The 15669-nt window shown below is 49.9% G+C and overlaps 7 protein-coding genes across 7 annotated transcripts; 3 read left to right on the top strand and 4 right to left on the bottom strand.

Moving 5' to 3' along the window:
- Nucleotides 1–502: 502 nt before the first annotated feature.
- Nucleotides 503–1830, bottom strand: K444DRAFT_646855 (putative histidine-rich membrane protein KE4 like protein; the record flags this gene model as incomplete). The annotated part of the gene is made up of 3 exons (XM_024885254.1): nucleotides 503–971; nucleotides 1018–1628; nucleotides 1705–1830. The coding sequence occupies 3 exons, from the start codon at nucleotides 1828–1830 to the stop codon at nucleotides 503–505; spliced, it is 1206 nt and encodes a 401-aa protein (XP_024730237.1).
- Nucleotides 1831–4488: 2658 nt separating this feature from the next.
- K444DRAFT_635557 (uncharacterized protein) lies at nucleotides 4489–7209 on the top strand (the record flags this gene model as incomplete). Its single annotated transcript, XM_024883880.1, has 2 exons — nucleotides 4489–5379; nucleotides 5431–7209. 2 exons carry the CDS (start codon nucleotides 4489–4491, stop codon nucleotides 7207–7209), a joined length of 2670 nt encoding a protein of 889 aa, XP_024730238.1.
- A 404-nt stretch (nucleotides 7210–7613) lies between these two features.
- K444DRAFT_619302 (ubiquitin carboxyl-terminal hydrolase) lies at nucleotides 7614–8664 on the top strand. Its single transcript, XM_024881492.1, has 2 exons — nucleotides 7614–7730; nucleotides 7777–8664. The coding sequence occupies exons 1-2, from the start codon at nucleotides 7679–7681 to the stop codon at nucleotides 8487–8489; spliced, it is 765 nt and encodes a 254-aa protein (XP_024730239.1). The 5' UTR covers nucleotides 7614–7678; the 3' UTR covers nucleotides 8490–8664.
- A 68-nt stretch (nucleotides 8665–8732) lies between these two features.
- Nucleotides 8733–10922, bottom strand: K444DRAFT_541749 (uncharacterized protein; the record flags this gene model as incomplete). The annotated part of the gene is made up of 4 exons (XM_024875821.1): nucleotides 8733–8888; nucleotides 8957–9792; nucleotides 9839–10181; nucleotides 10227–10922. 4 exons carry the CDS (start codon nucleotides 10920–10922, stop codon nucleotides 8733–8735), a joined length of 2031 nt encoding a protein of 676 aa, XP_024730240.1.
- Nucleotides 10923–11201: 279 nt separating this feature from the next.
- K444DRAFT_656087 (fumarylacetoacetate hydrolase-like protein) lies at nucleotides 11202–13332 on the bottom strand. Its single transcript, XM_024886057.1, has 2 exons — nucleotides 12517–13332; nucleotides 11202–12470 (listed from the first exon to the last, which is right to left on the bottom strand). Exons 1-2 carry the CDS (start codon nucleotides 13132–13134, stop codon nucleotides 11301–11303), a joined length of 1788 nt encoding a protein of 595 aa, XP_024730241.1. The 5' UTR covers nucleotides 13135–13332; the 3' UTR covers nucleotides 11202–11300.
- A 199-nt stretch (nucleotides 13333–13531) lies between these two features.
- Nucleotides 13532–14877, top strand: K444DRAFT_668305 (uncharacterized protein). The gene is made up of 4 exons (XM_024887394.1): nucleotides 13532–14043; nucleotides 14093–14229; nucleotides 14279–14612; nucleotides 14661–14877. The coding sequence occupies exons 1-4, from the start codon at nucleotides 13851–13853 to the stop codon at nucleotides 14741–14743; spliced, it is 747 nt and encodes a 248-aa protein (XP_024730242.1). The 5' UTR covers nucleotides 13532–13850; the 3' UTR covers nucleotides 14744–14877.
- A 12-nt stretch (nucleotides 14878–14889) lies between these two features.
- K444DRAFT_702687 (uncharacterized protein) lies at nucleotides 14890–15292 on the bottom strand (the record flags this gene model as incomplete). The annotated part of the gene is made up of 1 exon (XM_024888058.1): nucleotides 14890–15292. A coding segment is annotated over one exon (258 nt), but the record flags the coding sequence as incomplete, so codon positions are not given.
- Between the last annotated feature and the right edge of the window lie 377 nt (nucleotides 15293–15669).

Here is a 15669-nt window from a genome sequence, read left to right on the forward strand (position 1 = left end):
GGATGAGAAGGAAAGGAGGCGGAGAGGGAGATGGTGAGAAGTACGGGAATGTTAGACTTAAAGGAACCCTTTATTCCCCAGAAACTTCTGAGGTCGGGGCAATGGGGTAGTGGGGCTCTGGGGGGGATTTTTCACAGCGGGGAACTTAGTGCCTTCATTCGGGGGAAAATACAGCGAGTGACCGAGCCGAAGCAGGCGAAAACCGATCACCAATCGAGCCACTGGGCCTCGAAAGTGGGATGCAATTGTTGGGATTCGAATTATATCTGTACATATCTCAGTTTCATATACCGTCAAAGGCCGCTGAGACCTCGGGTTTTCTCCCACTCAATCCTGTAAACCCCGCGGCTCCATTTGGCTTCACGTCAAGGCCCATTACCCCATCCAAATCTATCTCCTTTGTATCTTTTTACCGCCCGATGGTCTATGTCTATAGCCTCTACGACCAAGAAATACTGGAATATGTCAGCAAAGTCTCAACGCAGCTTCAAACCAAGACTCACTAAAGCATAATTCCAGCGCCAGCAGCCATCGCAATGAACTGCTGTGCCGTCTTCCTTAGCTCCAAACTCCTGTCTTTCCCAGTCTCCAAAAGCTCTGGAATAACAGCTACAGTGCCAACATACAAGAACGTCCCCGCAGTAAATGGCAGCAGCATGTCGCCCCAGGAAAGGCTTGTGCCCATCAGCCCATCAAATCTGCCACCTTCTCCATTCCCCCCACTTCCTCCATATTCCTGAACAACTATTCCAATCACCGTGCCAAGTAGCGCCCCCAATGCTGTAACAAATTGCGCGCCCATAGCGGCCCGCTTCGAGAACCCCGACTGAATCAGCAATGCAAAGTCTCCAACCTCGTGCGGGATTTCGTGAAAGAAGACAGCAACTGTGGTAGTTGCGCCGATCGTAGGAGAAGCGTAGAAAGAAGAGGACATGGCAAGCCCATCCGTGATGTTATGCGTGAAGTCGGCGCTGTAAATCATCAGCTGAAAACCTCCAAGCCAAAGACACAACTCACATCAGGTTCAAATAGCCCGCCAGCTTAACACTTGCATTGATCTCCTTCTCTTCCTTCACGGCAACCAAATCCGTCTGCTCGTTCGCAGCCACCCTCTTCCTCGACTTTGCACTCTTCCCCGACGATCCCTCAACAGCACTCGAGCGCCCAACCGGCTTCACAACCTCCACACTCCCATTTCCATGATCATGTCCATGTCCCTCTCCCCCAGTCGCAATCCTCAACCCCTTATCCATCGCCACAAACGTCACAAAGCCCACCATAATAGCAACGCCCAACAACAAATTCCGATTCGGCTCTACCATCACGAACCTTACGTGCTGCGGACTATCCTCTCCAAGGAAGATCTCAGGCAACAAGTGGAACAGCGTATCACCCAGTAACCCTCCCACCGCGAACGCGACCATGACAGACAAGCTCGAAGGATCGATATTCGGCGGACATAATGCCAAGAGGAAATTCGGAGGCCCAGAGATGTAGAGGGTTGCTAGGAGGGCGTTCACGGCTGGGGAGCCCGGGAAGAGGATTGCGAAGATCCGCGACGTTAAAGTAGACGTCTTCGGAGAAGTCGCGAGTTTGTGGATATTTAGGTCCTGCACGAGGGGGCATTCCTATTTAAGGTGTTAGAACGGGGCTGTCTAGGGAAAGGGATAGATAAATAGGGGATCGCGTGAGGTCGCGACTTGCCTGCAACTTCTCCTCGATCTCGGGCATTGACATCGAGGCTACTGAGGATGATACTTTTTCTGCATAGACACAGGCGATTGTGACGCAGAAGAGTAGTAGCGCATTGCGGGGCCGGAGGAGGGGCATTTTTGGTGATGGGGGCGTTTCAAAGTGGAATGGAAGAGAACTTTTGATGTCGGCGATCCCAATGCTGCTCACGCTAGAACTAGTATGTGGGGTGCTGAGTAAACACCCCTATTTTCGAGCCCCCTTTCCGACAAAGAAAATTGGGATTGAAGATTTTCTTGTCGGAAGCTGGGTTAAGAAAGAGAGATTTTAATCCAAGTTTTGTCCTTTTTTTGTTACATTTCTCCGTATATACTGCTAAATGCTTCTTCTCTTTTTCTCAGCGAGCAGCAAGTTGCTCGGAAAATAACCCAGAGCAGTCAATGGCTTCTGTTCCAATCATATGTAAAATTCTGTATCCAATTGATACTACATCAAGGAGAAAAACGCCAACGAAGAGCGCACGAGTACTAGCATGCTTTATAGCACAATTTGACCTGGTGGGAAGCTGCTGGACAGCTCGCTAAATCCCATTTTGTTGCCATGGCTAGGCAAAACACTCTCGCCTCCCACTGCCTTCTCAATCAACTTCTCTATGACTTCTACAATCTCATCACTATTCGTCTCCAAAAACTGGAAATGTCCATTCCCACCAATTTCCCAAATCTGCCAATTTCATATGGCCCACCCTCTCGCACCCAGCCTGCTTCAAGAAGTCAAAAGTGCAATGATCAAACACAGCATGATAGCTGGCCTCCCCGGCCTCAATTAAAATTGGGATCCTCTTTGATTTGTGAATTGCCTAGCAGCCTCCTCATGTACCATGCAGTCGAAGTAATCCTCTGAAGCTGGCGGTATGATTTTCGTTGACAACGGTTTCTCCATATCTGCGGGAGGAGAAATATGTGAAGGCCTTGGAATCTTTACTGATAGAGATGATGCAGTAACTCCAAATAGGGGGCAATTTGGCTCAATTTGCATCAATGCTTTGACAAGCTCCAGACGCGCATCAGCCCAGGATCAACCAAAAATTCCAGCCTGTGAGTGTGAGGTCAGCGTGGCCGGCTCTAATTTGCTAAGGAGAGGTGCGCCAGCTGCTTTCATACACCTTTCCTTCTCTGGAAGCTGCTGAGCATTGGCATTGTACAGGCGTAGTGGGAATTGAAGATGGGATCACCTATTTTACCTGTCTGGATTTTGTCAGAATCGTGGCAGCTGCTGAGAGGGGGCCTTACACGGGGCCATTGGGTAAAAAGATATGCTTGAGGTCAGAGTTTGTGGTCCGCAGCAGCTGTCATCTGCTTCTCGATGAATTCTGCTGCAAGCCTGGGGTTGAGCTCACCGGGAAGCTGCTATTCGGGTCCCATGCCGATCATCCAGCTTGGGGCTGGTCGACATAGAAGACTTCATATCCGCAATCCAGGAACCGAGATATCCTTTCCTTTCCGCCATCAGGCTTGTTCAACCAGTTATAGATGTCAGTGTTGGACTAGGAAGAGGAGGAAGATGCACACCGTTCCTGTTTGTGCGGCACCGTGAAGGTAAACAATGGGGCATGGCTTCAAGCATCCCCCATTGGGTGAGAATCGCTCCATATACATTTGGTCTTGCAAGATATCGCCAGCGGGTGTATTGACATAATCCAGTCCGAGATGGAAGAAGGATCACTAGCCTGGTGATTCCTAGTTCCTAATCAGCAGGGGCATAACGGGGCAATGAGCAAACAGGAGCAAACAAGAACTACAAAAGAGAACATAACTCTGCTCAAAGACAGGTTTTATCTATAAAATGTTCTCCGATGCTCGGATAACCAGCCAAGATTTGGCGAAGCTTTCTCTTACCTGGGTGTTGTCCATAGCCACGAACTCTTCCAACGATCTGCTTTCCACATCAGGCTTGTCCAAAAAGCGCTAGACCTCATATGGTACAACTGGCTACTTGTGCAATGGTCGAAAATAGGGGGGATGGAAAGAAGAGAAGAAGAAGAAGCCAAGACAATACCCCCATATCCACTTGGTGACTTAGCGTCAAATTGTAACGCTAAATTCGGGAGTCTGTGCGTTAGCGTATTCTCGAATGAAAGGAGCTTCGAGCTCTGTTAGTAAATAACAAAACTATTATAGCGCACAACGAGAAGCTGCAAGTGCGCATTTCTATTGATATTTTAAAGGAGTTTGAAGTTGCACTCCGCCGCATGGGGTTAGGCCAGCCTCAGGCTCCTGCGAAGCTGGATTTGGTTTAGATCCGTCTGCAGGTGGCGCAGTGCAGCGCAGCCCTGCAGAATGCAAGGGAGCCACCCCACGTCACCTGGGAGCGTGCATCTCGATCACTTTCTGCAAACCGCAACCCCATCTCTCCTTCATACTGCCTCTGCTTCTTGACCTTCCCTTCTTCGAGATCTCGTATATTCCACTTCGCCTATGCCTTGAGGGCGCTTAGAGCTCCGGCAATTTTGTATCTCCTTCGCGGGCGCGTTCAGCTTTTCCTGCTGGCCTTGACAGCTGCCTAAAGCTGTCAGCCTTGCCCAAAAAGCAAACTTTGTACACCCTTTTTACATCTCCGCTCTCCGTCTCCCTCGACACCCACATAGCAATCATCGCCAACGTTGGAGATATTGTCCTGTCAGCTTTCTCCAGCTCGTCTGACTCAATTGTCGCGTCAGTCGCCCACAACAGGTAAGGCCCCAAGTCTTCTCACCTTTCCAATTGCTACATTGCCTGACTTGAAGTCAAGGACAAGATGAACATCTCTCAACGAGACCAGAACGCGATTGCATACTCGAAACACTCCGCCCTGCTGGAAGGCGATGTTCTTGTACTCATCAGATACCCCAACAACCAACCCGTCTTCGATCCTAGTGGCTTCCAACTGAGTACAACACATCGAGTCCATTCCGCTAATCTCCTCGCGACTGGTTCCGCAATCTTCAAGCACAAGCTCGAGGACGAGTGGCAGAATCATAGGGCCATAAAGAGAGCTGGTCTTCTGAATAACCTCCCCAGTGGTATCAAGTATGTCATTGATCTGACGCCACCAGAGGAGGGCGACGACGCTCTGGCACTTACTGCAGATTTGTCGTGCTCTGCAGGCGTTCGTTATTGGTTTACTGCCCAGTCACGTCTTGGTGTCGCGCAGAGCCTCGTTGCTGGCAAGGATGAGACTAATGTGCGTAACGGCCCCGTCAGTCCACCGACCTCTCCTACCAAATCGAATCCAATCCTCCTCCATGGCGACGCCCAAGTGTCCGAGTTATCGACTGGGGCTACATCCATTATCAACAGCGAGACGACGGGCAGTCAATATCGGGGAATCATACCTGACAATGGACGGATTGCGTTCAGTGCCATGTTTGATCTCCCTGCCAACCCGGAGCACGGCGACGAGGGACCCACAATCAAGAAGGAGGTTTCCTTCAACAAAGAGGTCACGGAGGTCACCGAACTACTTGACGAAAAGATGGCTATTCAACAACTTGGCGAGGAGATCTTGGATTACTGTCCCATACGCCACCGGGCGGGGATTGAGCGCCTTCTTCAAGTGATTGAGGGCAAGGACCCGCGTTTGGACTCAGCTCCGAAGGTCTGGACCTTGGCGGTGTTGGGGAAGTACTTTGATTGTGCATCAACTGTGGTAAGTACTTGCGCCTTCAAACTGCTAGCGCAAACAGCTAAACATCACCAGACGGACTACGTCGTTAGATGGACTGTCGCCGAGCCCAATTGTCGATTCATGGAAGTGCTTCCTGAGGCCGCCCTCAAGCTTGGCATGATGTTGCAAAACCATACCTTGACGCGCGCTGGCTTTGCCGTTTTGGTCTCTGAGGAAGCACTTCGCGTTGGTGCTGAGAAGTACGTTGAGGACATCTCCATCAAGCACAAGAGACACAAAGTAAACAACAAGGGTCTCACTCGTTTTGGTCGAGCTTGTGAGGACTTAGATGAAGACGTCTCTAACTTGATCCAACACGCTGGGCGCAGTTTTAGCGCGCGGATTGAGTTGAAATTGAGCAAACTTCTCGAGAAGCAGATGGAGTGGCTTGGAGAGTTGCCGGAATTCGCCAAGCTGCTCACGTTCCAGCAACACGTCGACACCTTGGTTGGCTCTACTAAGAGCGCCTCTCCGGGTTTCATTCTCATTGATCAGAAGCGAAGCGTCGATGCACTAGTCAGTTCTCTACGTGATTATGTTCGGGGCAGAATTGTGTACCGTCTTCTCGACAACCTCTCGTATCAACAATCCAAGGACGGCACAGACCATCGCATTGCCGAACGTTGGCAACACCCTGATCAACTGGGAGGACAATGCTTTGTTCACGACTATATTTACAACACGCTTTCGGATCATGAACGCATGGTCACCCGAGGATTCTGGGAGATGATGCGAGCCATGGCGTGGGACACCAACCAGCCTACCAACGAGCTTCTAGACCAGTTACAGAGCAACAACGCTTACTATTCGCGGAATCTCGAGATTGCCAAGAAGTATGGCGTTGAATACGTCCGCATGCGCCACCTGGAGGATCGTACGAGAGAGGTCAACACGGCTATGAGGGACACAACTCTGCACTCCAGCTTCCACCTTGGCCAAAATACTGCTCCTGCCACGTCCAAGTCAGCCTTTATGGCTCCCCCAACCGTCAGCGAGATGGCGGAACGAATGTCCCAGCCTAGACAAGAACCCGATATCCCCAACCCCACGTTAGACGATTGGTATGAGGCTGAAGACCGTGTCAATAGTGGAGGTTCGCACTGGACTGCCTCGTACTGGGAACATGAAGTCATGGCGAAGGATACCACTTTCGGCGTCCCGCGGTTCTCTCTCTACGAGTTTCTGAAGGAGGTCAAGGGGCATATCACATCAATCTGTAGCACTATGTTAGGCCGAGGTGAACATGATTGGTCGGTTCTTTGCGATACTCTTCTTTGCCTTTCCGACGAGGAGTACAAGTACCTTCCTCTGTGGGCTGGAGGTATGAACGATGGTTCTGGAGGTGTTTTCGAACAGGAGATTCCGCCCGCTGAGAAGGGCCCGATTGGACCTGGTCCTGCATTTCATACCGGCTCGACCGCGAACTCTATGGCGAGTGAGTTTGAGTTCGACGGCGGTGGCTCTGCTCTGGACAGCAATACCATGGAAGGAATCGAGACCAGTTTGGGCGTCGAAGATGGCTTCAGTGACCATTTGGATCGACGCGTAGTGTATTCTGAAGCTGACTTCCCCATGGATCATGGTGCGCTCGCGCTTCAAACTCGGGATGATGGAGGACAAGCTTCTGCCGGTGCAATGGCTGCTGCCCAACCTGCCGCTACGGTTCAAGAACCACCTGGACAGCTGGTCGAAGCTCCATCCGTTACCTCAGCCAGTCAGATCGACCGTGACGACTTTTTCAACGTCCAGGATGATGAAGAGGGTGATTTCGAGATGGAATCAGATTCGGAAGGAACGGTCACCGAGGACTAAAAAGTCTTTGCATTTTCGGCGTTCTCTGGCGCCTTCGGATAATGGGAACCAGTAAATTGGGCTTGATTAGAGATGATATTACACGACTGACGAATAAATGACTAAAATGTGTCATTTGCGCTTTCGTGACTTGCCAGACTTGGTGATTCCCCTGCCTGTGCTTGACTTCGATGTTCTTCTTAATCCAGAACAATGAACCTTTTCTTCTCCTGAATCTCTCAAGCTAAATTGTATATTTAATCGAGCAAGAAACACATTCTTCCAGCCGGGTAAGGAATATTTTCATGGCTTTCTGGATGGGCACTTCTGTTTGCTGCTGACTCAGCCGCCTCGCAATCGCGGCTGCCTTGTCTTGCCCCGCCATTGCTACCCCACCATCAGCCTTGTCTTCACCTCCAAACTACCATCCACCTGTTCCATCTTCGAATCACCCCCCGAACCTCCATCGAACTCCCCCTCAAGCATCAAAATGCCTCCTCAAGCAGAAATAATAAACGGCAAAAAGACTTTCACAATCCTTGGTACCTTGCCTTCCTTTCCGGCCTCCTCACCACTAACCCACCCCAGAAAACAATCCCGAAGTCTTCAACGCTCTCTCTCTTAAACTCGGGCTCTCCCCAGACTGGCAATGGCACGACGTCTACTCCTTCACCGAGACCTCCCTGCTCTCCATGGTCCCCCGCCCGGTCCTCGCCCTCCTGGTTATCATCCCCTTGACCCCCGCCTCAGCCTGGAAACTAGACCGCGACGCTGAAGACAAAGATAAACCAGCAATCTACCAAGGCAAAGGACCAGATGAGCCAGTATTGTGGTTCACGCAAACGATTGGCAACGCATGCGGCAGCATTGGGATGATTCACTGCCTTCTCAACGGTCCAGCCAGCGAGCATCTCGTGCCTGGCTCATTCTTGGCGAGATTGAAAAGTGAGGCAGTTGATCTGGGCATGAATGAGAGGGCAAAACTGTTGTATGACAGTTTGGAATTGGAAGAGGCCCATCAGAGTGTGGCAGAGATAGGCGATTCGAAGATGCCGAGTTTGGATGCGGAGGGCCATACCGGGCAGCATTTCGTGGCATTTGTGAAGGGTGGAGGGAAGTTGTGGGAGTTGGAGGGGGGCAGGAAGGGACCGCTTGAGAGGGGGAGTTTAGGTGACGATGAAGATGTACTGGGCGCGAAGGCTATTGAACTGGGAATTGGGAGGGTCATTGAGTTGGAGAGGGCCAGTGGAGGAGGAGATTTGAGGTTCAGTTGCATTGCTTTGGCGAAGAAGGTTGAGTAGTAAGCTCGAGGGAGAGGAAGATCGCCCAAGATTTTCGGTTAGGGCGACCGGAAACGTGAAATTAAAACATGGCATCGGGAAATCGGGGCGTTGAACTCTGCAAAGCCTTTCATTACACTGTCGTTATTAGTAGATTTGGGCCATGTTGTCGTAGAAATTTCAGGCTCTAATCCCGTTCATATGTGTCATGAGATTATCCCATTCGGCCTGGCCACATTAGCATCGGTTGGATTTTAAGTCTCTTTAAAGGATCCTACTTACCCAAGCTATATTTGAAGGACCAAGCCATTGCTGGGGTTCCAGCCTCTCGGTAAACAGTCTCAACTGGTCAGTCTCCAACCAGTCCTCTCTCCCACTACTATTCTCTTCTCTCCTGGATTGCGCACCAGAGTTCAAGCTCTGATTCGGTGATGGAGCAGGTCTGCTAATCATTAGATTGCACAACAGGAGTTTAAGAATCTGAATACTTGCAGCAAAAATCTCAAGATCCTCGACGCCTTCTCACAAATCTTACTCCTCCCAGCCATCTTCTCAAATCTACCTAAGGTCTCCTCAAGCACGCCCCTGAATTTCCGATACTGCGGCCTGTAAATCGGCATCAACAACGCAACAGCGAGGACAGCAGCAGCATGGAAAGCATGAAAACTTCCAAGTCCATTTGTATACCACATATATGGCCGGAATTCCGGAGTCGTGGATAAGATCCGATGGATGTCGAGAAGTGCTTCTGCTGATGCAATGCACCGGATTTGTGACTCGTTCGGGATTTCGAGACCGATGATGCTGCGGGCGAAGAATGGCCTGTGCAGGAGTAGGAAGAGTTGGTGTGCGTAGGCTTGGAGGATGTGGAGATGTACTGCGTGGTGCGTGGGCAGTGTTTCAAACGTGGAGTCTGCGATGTATCGGCTATCCCAGGATTCTTGAGCGAGACAGATCTGCTGGTCAAGATTCTGGATCGCGGAACGACTTGGCTCTGATGAGGCGAACGTTTCTCGGCAGATTTGGCTTGTGAGATCGTAAAGTGAGAATTTGAAGAGAAGATACGACATTTGCGTTGGTCCTGGGAGGGCTTCTTCAATGGCGGTTAGACTGATGTCTTGGTCATTGACGTTGGCAGGTAGTTTTACGGAGGACGAGGTGCGGAAGGTAGGGTCAGGGTTGCCCATTATTGTCGATTGGATTGTGTACAGCATCATTAGACCTGCCCAACACCTACGACGCTCCTCACATTGGATCAGATCGAGGTTGAAGGTGGATGGATCGATGTGACATGCAAGTGCAATGGCGACGTTGTAGGTCATTCCTGGAAACTGTGAGCGAACTGGCCGCTTTTGAAGGTTCCGGCTTACCAAGTAGAACCCAAGTATGGTCTTGGCTGTGCCCCATCGCATAGATCAGAATAATCAAAGCTTGCAGTGACTGGACATTGTGCTTGCCCCAGAAAACACCCTGCTTGGCAAGACACTTCATAGCAGCCTCCCGGTATCGACGGCTCAGTACTCGGATGTTTGAACAAGGATCAGCCCCACGTGCGAGGTCCCGGAGGACTGGATCGTCATCTTCTAGACCAGTCACGGCCAGGGACAGGAGAACGAAAAGAATGGCGAGCCAGGAGGCTGGCGCCGAACGGGGATTCTCAACAAATTGTGCATATTGGGAATGAAAAGTCGGATCATGGAGAATGTGAAACAACTGCCGAAGTCAGCTCTAAGCTCTAATATGATAGTCTGCACTGACTGGGGAGAAGACAGCAAAGTATTGGTTCTTCAGATAATCACATTGCTGCGTCGGAGGAAGCAAGGAGAGAAGCTCGTCCGTCAAAGGGGCTGAGTTATGGGTAAATGGGAACCCAGAAGTAATGTTGGAATCTTCTTGGCTTTCCAGAGAGGGTGTCTCAATAGATAAGTTTGTGTTTGCGAGTACAGAGGTCCATTGCGACGATCTTGGCTCATAGCGAACATTGCCGCTGGACGTCGAGGTAAGAACACCACCACTGAGAGGCGTCTGATAATCAGATGCATAAGTCTGATGCGAGTTCTCGGAAATGAACGATTCGGGAGATAGTTGTGAGATCTGACCTATTTCCACCGGTGGAGAAGGTATCACGGATGCCATGGAATATTCCCCAGCTCGACCTGGAACCTTGGCTCCTGTGTGCTTTCTGAGAAGTTGTTCCAGATTGCTGATCCTACTTAACAGTTCGTCGTTGGATGACGTCGTGGTGTTCGTCATTTCGTAATCCCGAACGTTCCTGTACACACATCGGTCTGCGCATCTTCGTCGTTGACAGGTGTCGCACACGGGCTTCGTCCTCGAGCATTTGATTTTGCGATGCCTGCAAGGCTCACAGCTCACAGGTTGTCTGGCACTTATATTGTGCCGAGAGCTGCTCGGCCGAAGTGAACTTGAGGATTCAAGGTAGTCGTGGTCCATTCTGCGAGGAGTGTGTTGTTGAGATAATGTTGAACTTTCGGGAATTGTCCGCCTTTCATATACGCGGGGAAATGGAGCTAACTCATCACGTGGGAGGCAAACTTCGGGGTTAATTTCGTGGATTACAGTACAGAGTGGGGTTGCTGCCGGAGAAAGCTTTCAAGAGGGTTCTTTCATGTTACTTTCCCGCGTTTAGTTTGGTTGAAGTGGCTGCAAAGCACTGGGAACCTTCAAATCTACATCACTAGTAATGAAATTCGTGCAGACCAAATACGAGAATGCCGTTTTTGATCTAATGTTATGAAACTTGAATATGTTGAAAAGGCCGATTCTATGTTGGCTCGGAACCTATGTCTATCGCGATAGGAAATTGGATTATCATTGAAGAAAAGACGCAACAGCATCCGAAACTCCTTTTACATCCTCAAAGATATGCCAATGACCAACTTGAGGTAGTACATGGACCTTAGCTCCCTTGATTTCCGTTGAGTACTTTTCACAGAGTTGGGGAGGCGAGACCTTATCTTCATCTCCAGTCACAATCAATACCCTGGCTTTAATTTGTGCCACATGGAGAGGTTCTGATGCCCCTGCAAGTGCTGTGCACCCTTTTGCGTATCCTTCAGGATCTTGCGACAAGAGCGACATCCGCACGGCGGCAATTCCGATTGGGTTGTCAGTCTTCGACTTTGCTGAAGTCCCTGCCGTGACGACTGCATCTACCACAGCAGCAATTCCCGAGGACCTGACAATTGTTGCTCGCGCAATGGACCCAGCTCGACCAGCTTCTGGCAAGGGGGTAGGCGGTGGGCCAAGCAAGACTAACTTGGAAACAAGTTCCGGGGCCTTTAATGCTAAAGTGAGAGCAACAAGGCAACCCATGCTGTGTGCGACGACTGTGGCCCCCGAGATCCTGGCTTTTCGTGCCAGAGCATGGAAGTCAGAGGCGTAACTGGAAATCGAGACGGACGATGCTGCGGAGGTTGGGGATAGGCCATGGCCTTCGAGATCGAGCAAATGAAGAGAATGATTTCTCTCGAGTCCGAGAGATGAAATCAAAGGTGTGTACAACTCCGAACTGCCGCCAAGACCATGGATGAAGATAATAGGATCACCAGTTGGAATCCCAGCATGTCGATAGTAGAGCTGTTTTGAATTGATTGATGTAAGCCCAACACCGCCACACGACTTGTTCAAATTGCTGATCGGAATATGGGAGTAATTAGTGATCCGGGAGACTGTTTGGTTCCTTGCCGATGGCTCAGCGATGATGTTCTTCAATGTGCCGAGACCGGTTACGGAAACTTCAACGACGTCACCAGGCTTTAAGAAGACGGGAGGCTTTTGCCCGAACCCTACACCAGCTGGCGTGCCAGTCGCAATGACATCTCCTGGTTGAATAGTTTGTCCAGCGGAGAGCGTCTTGACCAGGAAAGGGATGGAAAATATGAGATCGTCGGTAGTAGAGTCTTGACGCTTTTCACCATTTACTTTTGTTTGTACTCGAAGTGTTTTGGGGAGTTTCGAAGCTGGGACAGCGATGGGGCCCTACATTTTGTTAAAAGGTGGGTCCAACAAGAATTCCCATACTCACCATAGGGCAAAAGGTGTCTGGAGATTTCCCAATGTAGAACTGCTTGTGGTCCCTTTGTCGTTCTCGTGCAGTCATATCATTGACGATAGTATAGCCCCAAACGTGGCTCATGGCCTCGGCTTCCCCGATCTTGAACCCACTTTTGCCAATGATCACTCCGATCTCCCCTTCATAGTCCACAGTGTCTGTAAATCCAGGATGCGGGTAGATTGGTTCTCCGTGAGCAATAATGCTTGTGGCACGTTTGGTGAAAATAACGGGGTGCGTTGGCTGATCCGTTTTGTCGCTGGAGTCGTAACCCGAAGAGTTAAATTCGATGGCATGCTCGAAATAGTTTTTACCAACCGCGAGGATGTCTCTGCCGCTAATGGGAGCTTGGAGTTCCACTGAAGACAGCTGAATTGATTCACCTGCTGGCTTGATCTGGGACTCGCCAATTTCAATGACCTGATATAGGTCGGTGAGTGGTGTACCGGATGCGAAGCTCAGGGGCTGAATGGAGGATGTTTCGAGGTTGAGATGTCCAATTCGAGGCTGGTTCAACGCCTTTGGGTCGAGATACGCGACATAATTCGTGGGGTCGGTGCTGGCACCGTTTGTGTGACCGTTTGGTGCCATTTGTGGGAGCTCGAGGACAGTTCGAAGGTCGTTCTGCTAACGGCTTGGGACAACGATTGGTGGGCTGACTAGGAACGTGGGTTCTGTTGAATATTCCTGGGAGAAATAATACAATATCTAGATCGAAATTGAATGCCGATGCATTGAATAGTATATGTGGTTGAAGATGGACGAAGCATTTTTGAGATCTGAGGTTTCATCCACCACAGACAGCTCGGAAGAGCCCCGCTGTTGACCACCTACCAAATCTACCAGTGACGTGGGAGAGTTCCGCTGCCGAAGCTTGGTGTGCAGGCGATCCCCCACCTTCTCCGCGATCTCCGCGATCTCCGAATCATCCCCGGCCTGCCCGCCCCTCCTTTTTTTCCTTCTCACGTCAAGCTATCACCGCCAAGGAGACTTGCAAGAAAGTGGAAATGACAGGAGGATGTGGGCTCAATCATATGCAGGCAGTCCTTGGCTTAGCATGTTTCTCCGCAATGAGCTACAGTCTCGGCCCCGACTTGCGGAGATGGATGTTTTCCACTTTCCAAATGGCTAGCAATTACCCCAGGCTTGTGACCATATACCATATGTGAATTCGAAATGTCTGACTAGCATGAATATGCTCTTATTAAAAGTCTGGTCATACCCTCAACAATCGCAGATTACTCAACCATCCAACGACATCTAACGAGACCTCTCAGTATTACCCACTATCCCAAACAATTTTCGAAATGTCTTCGGAAGGCCATGATTCCTACGACCATGCCAACAAGATGGAGGCAGCGAATGGTGCAAGCGCCGCCCAGCTGGAGAGACTTAAGACCGCCGGCGGCCACGTCAACGACAGGACTCAGCCGTCTCTTCCTGTAGTCCATCGAAGCTTCGCAAACCCGGCTCCTCTGGGATTGTTATCCTTTGCGACTGGTATGAACTTTTCTTGATTCTACCTTGGAATTTGCTAAGAAGTGATCAGGAATCTTCCTCATCTCCATCTTCGGTGTAAAAGTTCGAGGTGTAGCAACCCCGAATGTCTTGATTGGTGTGTTAATCTTCTTTGGAGGGGTTTGCCAATTTATTTCTGGAATAATGGAATTCATCAGCGGAAATACGGTGAGTTGCTCTTCCCTATAGTTTATTCAGTGCTAATGTTTGTCTTCAGTTCGGCGCAACTGTCTTCCCCTCCTATGGAGCGTTCAACCTGTCCTATGCTTTAATCTATCTTCCCGGTTCCGGGATCCTGGCAGCATACACCGACGCAACTACTGGTGAACTCAATGCCCAATTTCCGAATGCCCTCGCCATGTACCTTTGGGCTTGGTTCATTCTTACCGTCATCTTCACCGTAGCTGCTATGCGCTCTTCTTGGGTGTTGTTCCTGGATTTGTTCTTCCTCGACATTGTGCTTCTTCTTCTGGCCTGCGGATACATGCTCAACGACTCGCGATTAGAAACTGCTGGAAGTGCGTTGGGATTTGTGGTGGCATTTTTGAGCTGTAAGTTGTCGCCTGCCTGCATTGGAAAATCTGCTGATCAACGAGCAGATTGGGCTGGGACTGCGGGACTGTTTGCGAATGGCATTACTCCTATCAACCTTCCTGTCTTCCCAATGTACAGAGAAGAATAATTACGAAAAGCCTTGAGCTGTGGGGTCCGGAGGCTCACAAGTGAGGACGTGGGTTTAAAGTATGAGATCGGAGTCCTTGATAGCTAGCTTGAAGCTTTTGTAATGTCCAAATTTATTCGAATGAAGACCATTACACACTTTAATTTCTTCGGCATAATTGATTTGTGCGTTAGGTGATCTCGAATGGTATCGAATTCTACTCTACCCAAATCTCCCTGATACCAGATACCGGATAACGGAAAATATTCTATCTTTCTTTTCTACCACTATCGGAGAAGCTGAACCTTGATTTCAATCCCAATCGCCGTCCCCCAGCTTTCTCAATCCCACATACTTCTGTGGTTCTTTGAACTTATTTATCATCCCATCCGTCCTCCCAACTCTTAACGGCTTGCCAAATTCCTCCATCTCCTTCTTGCCATGAAATCTCCAAAACTGCCAACTACATTCCGCCCCACTGAAAGACCTGATAATCTGTTCACCGCCAGGGTGCTCTTTCAAGAATTTTGAACAATCATAAACGATATTATCGACCACAATGACTTCCCCGTATTAGCGTAAAATATGAACCAGGAATCACAATTGAACTTACACAAACCCCCATTTTCCACAGAATTCCTCTTCTTCACTTTCTCGGCTGGTATGAAGGTGTCACGTGCTGCGCACAGGCGTATATATAGCTTCTTCACCGCCCTTAGGGCACCATCATTCATACATATATTTACACAAACACACCACATTCCACTTCCACAGCTTGTCCAGGCCGTGACAGAAGGGAAGCCTTTCATCTGGGATGTCGCGGCTGATGATTGGGAATAATTCGGAGACTGTTGAAGTTGCGGGACCTATAGATACAGTCTCAATGTGCTGGGTCGTGTACTTTAGATCCTCCTCAAAAGCTGGGGGAGCTGTTGTGGCGGAACGTG

The sequence above is a fragment of the Hyaloscypha bicolor genome, assembly GCF_002865645.1.
Source record: "Hyaloscypha bicolor E unplaced genomic scaffold K444scaffold_157, whole genome shotgun sequence".
Classification (NCBI taxonomy): domain Eukaryota; kingdom Fungi; phylum Ascomycota; class Leotiomycetes; order Helotiales; family Hyaloscyphaceae; genus Hyaloscypha; species Hyaloscypha bicolor.